At 36.6% G+C, this 7,149-nt stretch overlaps 1 protein-coding gene across 1 annotated transcript; it reads right to left on the bottom strand.

Annotated features, from left to right (window-relative positions):
* Positions 1–5,141: 5,141 nt before the first annotated feature.
* On the bottom strand, positions 5,142–6,433 carry LOC137815473 (uncharacterized). Its single transcript, XM_068618590.1, has 2 exons — positions 6,112–6,433; positions 5,142–5,992 (listed from the first exon to the last, which is right to left on the bottom strand). The coding sequence occupies exons 1-2, from the start codon at positions 6,431–6,433 to the stop codon at positions 5,142–5,144; spliced, it is 1,173 nt and encodes a 390-aa protein (XP_068474691.1).
* Between the last annotated feature and the right edge of the window lie 716 nt (positions 6,434–7,149).

The following is a 7,149-nucleotide window of genomic DNA, read 5'->3' as shown; positions in this document are numbered from 1 at the left end:
AAAATATTGAATGAAGCTTCTACTAATCAGATTTCATTCTCTCTAAAATTCCTAATCTTTTCTTTGTTAAGGTTCCAAGAGAGCCTAGTCTAAGAGAACTTCAAGGAGTTGGCCAAACCTTTCCTTAAAAATATAGAGCATCTCCACAAATCTTTCATCCAATCACAAATCCAATTGGTTTAATCTCTTTTTCCTTTCTTTTTATTGCATAACCTCACTTCAATCACTCACAATCTTGGTTGAATTTTTATGCAAGAGTCAACTTGCATCATGTGGTAATCAGAGCAAAAGGATCCTCACTCACGATTCCAATTATTGCAATCCTAACACCTCTCAAGCTACATTAGGAGCATAGTATCTTGTAAGATATATGTGCATTTCATTTAGGAAATGTTAGAATTTGAGTTTTATTTAGGCTAAAGTACATGATAAACTATCTAAAACTATAAATAATCTTCTGTTTGTAATCACTTTTGAATTCTATGAGAATTGATATAGCTTTACCAATCTCATTCTCTCTTTAAAAGGTCACAAAAGAAGAACACCCCCCCTTCAGTTTCTTCCACAAGAAAACTTCCTTGTGGTTTGGAAGTCTAGCTTCTCTTAGAAGATTTCGAAGAAAAAAAAAATCCTCCAAGTTTATCTCATTTATGTTACAGTTCGTCCTCCCTCCTCCATGGATTTTCATACCTCTCATCTCCTCATACAAGGAACTTCATCATTTAGTATCAAGATTTTTCCTCTTCAAGAGAAAATTTCTAGTTCTTGAATTTCCTTGTCACATTTATTCCTTACTTGTTATCAAGTATTCTTTAGTTGTGTTCTTATTTTTGTGCTATTTTAATTGGTTCAATACATTTGTTCGTCCTTAAACCAATTTTGATAAAACCACCTTCTCCACTAAACAACAAAAAACAAAGAAAATCCTTAAAACTTCACAAGTATCTTAAGAGCCTCGGTTTACTCTCTTCCAAGGAAAGTTCCCTGGTGAAAACTAAGAGAATATTACTCTCATGTGTGACCTTAAGAACAAGAAGACAATCAATTTAGCAAAGTTAATTCTCATTCAATCAAAGTGTTATACATGGACCAAGTGGTCTTATTTATGGATGTGTAGCCCCTTGGCACTTTATGACACACAAAATATGGAAAAAAGTTAGAAATGTCACACACGAGTCCCTAAAGCTAAAGCCTCATTTTGGCCTATATTAGGCTTATTCTATTTAATGTGGGACTTCATGCTTCATGTGTCTCTTCTCCTTTGGCATGGATGAAATTGACCATGTTCCCTAGGGTTTTTTTGTTGACTTTTCAAGCCTATATTGAGGCCCAACTAAGGCCCAAAAGAGACCCACTTATGTCTCTACAAAATCCGAAAAGAAATACAAGAGAAAATACACCTATACAAATTGTACAAGACTAAGAAGAAAATCCTAATGTTTCTACTCTTCAAACATAGAGTTCTCTTCCTTGATATTTCATATTCTTTTATCCCTTTAACAAATGATTTTGTAGCTGGATGGTATCTATGAAATTCTTATGTTGTTTTAGGATTCTATACATAAATGTGTTAAATTTTTATTGCTTTTATTGTTAGGTTTTCAGTAAAGAGTCTAGGATTAGTTATGTTTGATTTTTTAAATCTTCAATGTTTTATCTATAGCCATGTTTAGTTCTTTTATATATTCAACATTTCTTTAGTTGTTCTATAATTGTTGTTCATATTTTCCTTAAGGTTGTGTTTGTTTCCTACGAGTGATTGTTGCGAGCGAAGAATATTGAAGATTTCACAAATTTCAATGAATAAAAAATTACTTAAAAACAGAAAACGAGGCAAAAAAATTTGAACAACTTTTCTTTTTATACATGCAAAGATTAGCGAAGATTTGCAAAGAAACTCAGTCATATATAATAAAATATATATTTATAAGATTATGAATGTATATTTTATTATATATATATATATATATATATATATATATACACGTTTATAGTTTTATATTATTAATATTTATATTATAATAAAATAAATATAATTAACTGTATAATATAACATAAAAAATTATTATTATTATTATTATTAAGATAATATAAAATATTAATAAATATATAAAATAAATAATTATAATAAATAATTATATAATAACTAAATAATTATATCTATCAACTCAAAATATATATTATATTAAATATATATTTTATAATTATTAAAAATTTACATAATACCATTAAAAAGTTAAAATTATTGTTAATTTTATTTGTATAAATATTTAATAATATTAATAATAAAAATAAATATAGTTATAGTTATTTATATAATAATAATATTATTATTATTAATTATAAAAAATAAATATATAAATTCATATATTATTAAAAGTAAGAGTAAATTTATAATCTTACATTTTTATACATTTTAAAAAAATTAAAAATTTTCACACAACCATCACATCATTCACAAAATTTAATAAACTTTCTTCGCAAATCTACTCTTACATACCCCAATCCAAACAACCTCACTTTCTTCTCAAATCACTCCAAATCCACTCCCTCAAATCTCCTCCTCAATCCAAACACACCCTAAATGTGTTTGAGTTCATTTTTTTTTATCAACAATAAAGATTGAATAACAGGAACCACTTAAGGAGTGGTTCAACCCTTATACATACCTAAAAAAAGAGACAATTTTTCTGGTCTCCCAAACCAACAAATAGAGAGAGACAAACAGATCTACCACTAAAAAACCCACCCGTATAGCCCGTACAATTTCAAAAACTAACCCGTACAAAGTCAAAACTAACCCGTACAAAATCAAATCTAACCCATACAAACCCAAACAGACTCAAAACCAAACCCAATACAATCTCTTTACACCCACAACAAGGGGCAAAAAGAACAACAGAAGCTTAGAACAACAAACAACCCAACCGAAGGAGTAACTCTTATAAAAGCTCACTTTATTGAAAACATACAAACTCTAGGATCAATGCACCAGAGTAAGTAAAATTAGCATAAATATTTTTAGAAGTTACACAAGACCAAGCCTTTAATTGTGCCAAAGTGAACACTTCCGAAGGATTGATCACCCCCTCCTTAGAATATATGTTTATTCCTGTGCTTCTATAATTCACTAACTACAGATATCCAAACACAATTCCAGACTACATTAACCTGGACAGGAGCATTTAGCAAATTAAAATGCAAGAAGTGAGTTGTTGGGACAACATGGTCAACCGACGCAATCCCTAACCATGTATAACACTGATTCCAGACTAACCAGGCAATCCTGCAATAAAAAAACATGTGTTTTGTCGACTCCATAGCCATCCTGCAAAAACTACATAAAATGGTATCCACCAAAACCCCACGCCTCTCCAAGTTAGCTGTTGTGGCAATCGAATTAATCAACACCCTCCAAGCGATAATTTGTGCTGAGGGCAAAGCAGTAGTCTTCCAGAGGAAGACAAACACACTTTTTCCCTCCACAGGGCCTCTTAAAAGAGCATAGGTAGATTTTACCGAGAAACCACTATCCTTACCAGCCTTCCAAACTCGACTATCTATAGAATTCATGATAGGAGTCTTTCCATGCACTTCTTGTAACAGTTGGACTTCCTGGTATATTTCCCGATCAAACAGACCTCACCTCCAAATTAACTTCCACTTCCATCTATCATTAACCCACTCCCCACAAGACTGTAAACTACCTTCTTTATTACCACACAAAGAGAACAATCTTGGGAATTTACTTTTCAAAGCTTCATTGCCCACCCAAACATCTTTCCAAAACAAAATATTCTTCCCGTCTCCCACTCTCCACTCGCAACAATTCTCAAAGGATTTACCCCAATCCTCCATCCCCCAAACCCCCTTCAAGTCTCTCCACCTACTGGAATCCTTAGCATTACTCCTTTATTCTTGCAAATTTCTCCAGCCTCCGTATTTAGATTCAAGAATTTCTTTCCACAGACCATCCTCTCCAGACGCCAAATCCACTTTCCCAACAGTGCCGCATTGAAAAACCTTAAATTCAAAATTCCAAGACCACCAGCTTCTCTAGGCTCGCACACCTTTCTCCATGAGACCCACGCTACTTTCCTTCCTTCATCTCCCCATCCCCACAAAAACCTTCTCTGTACCTTTTCAAACTCCTTTAACACAGCAACAGGCAGTTTGTACATGGATAAATAAAACAACAGAATGGCAGAAAGCACCGACTTAATAAGACACACTCTTCCTGCCAACGAGAGAAATCTGCCTTTCCATCTACCCAACCTGCTCTTAACTCTTTCTAATACACCATCCCAAAACGAGACTCGCTTGTGACTCTCCCCCACGAGCAACCCCCACCCCTCCAATTCTACTTTTTGAGAAATTAACCTTCAAACCAGAGGCTAATTCAAAACAGTGCAGAATAACCTTCAAATTGCAGACCGATTTAAAATTCGCTTCACATAAAAACAGAGTATCATCCGCATACTGAAGCATGTTTACCTTTACCTTTTTAACCCTAACCTCCAGACTTTCCACTAAATTCTTCTCTACAGCTTTCCTTACAACACCTGCCAACCCTTCCCCCACAATAAGAAACAGGAAAGGCGCAAGAGGGTCGCCTTGACGTAAACCCCTCTTCGGGAAGAATTCTGAGGTAGGACTCCCATTTACAAGCACTGACACAGAGGAAGATTCCAAGCAGGATTTAATCAATCTTATCCATCTTTCGCAGAAGCCTAACCTTCCAAGCATGTAATAAAGAAACTCCCAGCTTACAGAATCATAGGCCTTTTCGTAATCGACTTTAAAGTAAACACACCTCTGTTTCCTCCGCTTCACCTCCTCTAAAACCTCATTTGCCACAAGGACACTATCCAATAAACCCCTTCCTTCCAGGAAAGCAGACTTCCTGGGATCAATTAGCTTACTCATCACCTTCTTCAACCGAAGAGACAACACCTTTGAAACAATTTTGTATAGACAACCTACCAAAGAAATAGGTTTGAAATCGCTTAGCTGTTGCGGATTATCTATCTTAGGAACCAAACAAATGAAAGATGCATTTGACCCCCTAGGCCAATTTCCTCTATCTGCAAACTCATTCACTGCCTTCATAACATCCTCTTTTAAAATCTCCCAACAGAACTTTAAAAAGCCAAAGTTAAAGCCATCAGGACCGGGTTTTTCGAGCTTTCACAGCTCCAAACTGCAAACTTAACTTCTTCTTCAAAAAAGGCTTCGACCAGCATTCTATTCTCCTCCCCAGAAACTGAACTGAAAGCAGCATTATCCAATCTGACAGAAACCCCTTCAACTCTATCAAACCATGATTTGAAAAAATTCCTAACCTTATCCTTCACAACCTCTTTATTGTCACACCAAAGACCATCCACGAACACTCCATTTAAGCCATTTCTCGCCCTCCTCCTCTTAATAACTGAATGAAAAAAGCCTGTATTAAGATTCCCATGTTGCAACCACTGATGTCGAGCTTTCTGCTTCAATATAGCTTCTTGCTTAAAGAGGAACTGACTATATTTTGCCAGTGTCACCCGTCTATCCTCCCTTCCTTGCTCATCTAAATCACTTGCATCATCTCTTGCATCCAACTCTTGTACTTTCTTAAGCATTTTTTTCCCTTCAAGTTTCACATAGCCAAACACCTCCTTATTCCAAATTCTTAAACCAACTTTCAACTTTTTCAGTTTTTCTTTAAAGATAAACATGCTTCCCCCTTGCAACTCGTAACTATGCCACTTGCTCCTCACAAAATCTTTAAACCTGCTATCCTCCTGCCACACATCCAAACTCCTAAACGGTTTCGGACCCCAATCCACTTTCGAGTCCTTTAACACTAAGGTGCAATGATCTGAAACAATTCTACTTAAAATGAATTGTTTACATTCCGGCCACACATCCAACCATTCCCTAGACACCAAGACCTTGTCAATTCTACTTTTGACAGACCCATTCGGCTTGTACCAAGTAAACTTTCTTCCTACCATAGGTACATAAAAGTCATTAAACCCTCTGATCTCTCTAGAATAGTCAGACGCCGAAAACAAACTCCTTCTTTCATCCTGTCTTCTAACAGAATTAAAGTCTCCAATAACACACCACACTTTGTTATTTTGAAGTCGTCCGAACTCACTAATCTCCTCCAGAGAACCTTCTTTTCCCTCAAATGGCTTGGACTATAGACATTAACTATGACAACCTGAGCCCCTCCACCGCCCTTCCATTCTCCTTCAACAGCAATAAAATTGTTTCCTCTAACAGAGTTGACCAAATGAAACTGGCTATTTCTCCACATAGTTATGATCCCTCCTGCGTTATTACTAGCACCAACCTCAATCCACTCAATATCATTAGAACCCCACAACATGTAACCCAACTCCTTACTAATCTCGAGGCATTTAGTCTCTTGTAAACAAATCATGTCCGCCTGTTCCTTGCTGATCAAATCTTTAATATGTTTTCGTTTAATACTCACTCCTAACCCCCTTATGTTCATACTAACAATCTTCATCATTTGAAACACTTCTCTCCTTCCTACCAACCTTCTGTTCGCCACCATCACGATTTTCCAATGACATTAACTTGTTGATAACAATTTCCTCATCACCATTAAAGAAGAACCCAAGTTCCTTTCCTATGCTCCACATTCTAAAAACTTCAAATTTTTCATTTTTCAACCAATTAAGCTTGGAATCATATTTAGCAATACTATCGGCGCTTCGACTGAGACCAAATGGCGCACGGAATTGTGCACCTGTTCCTCTAAATCTGACTATAGAGGCACGGTTGAATTCTCCGCTTACTAGACTTCCATCCATCTAACGATTTGCACCGCTGTTTGACGAACCACGAACCAAAACCGTGTTCTCACCTCCGCTTACGGGCCTCTTACTGTCTGCCACCACGTTGCCTGCTTCTTCTTCCCTCCCATACGCACTTCCTACACCTTCACTTCCTCCATCGCCTCCACTCCGCCCCATGTCGCCACCTCCATCTCCAACGGTGGCTCCAAGCTTCGAGGGCAACATGAGCAGAGAATTGCCTCCCGCCGCCGCGCACAGGTCGACGTACAGGACCCCGTTATTGGAGAACGCCGCTCCCCTAACGGACGGCGAGAACCCTCCGCTCAGGCGAGCG

The sequence above is a fragment of the Phaseolus vulgaris genome, chromosome 1 (genome assembly GCF_051622355.1).
Source record: "Phaseolus vulgaris cultivar YP4 chromosome 1, ASM5162235v1, whole genome shotgun sequence".
In the NCBI taxonomy this organism is placed as follows: Eukaryota; Viridiplantae; Streptophyta; class Magnoliopsida; order Fabales; family Fabaceae; genus Phaseolus; species Phaseolus vulgaris.
Note: the sequence above shows the minus strand (reverse complement) of the source record. Positions and strands in the feature narration are given on the sequence as shown.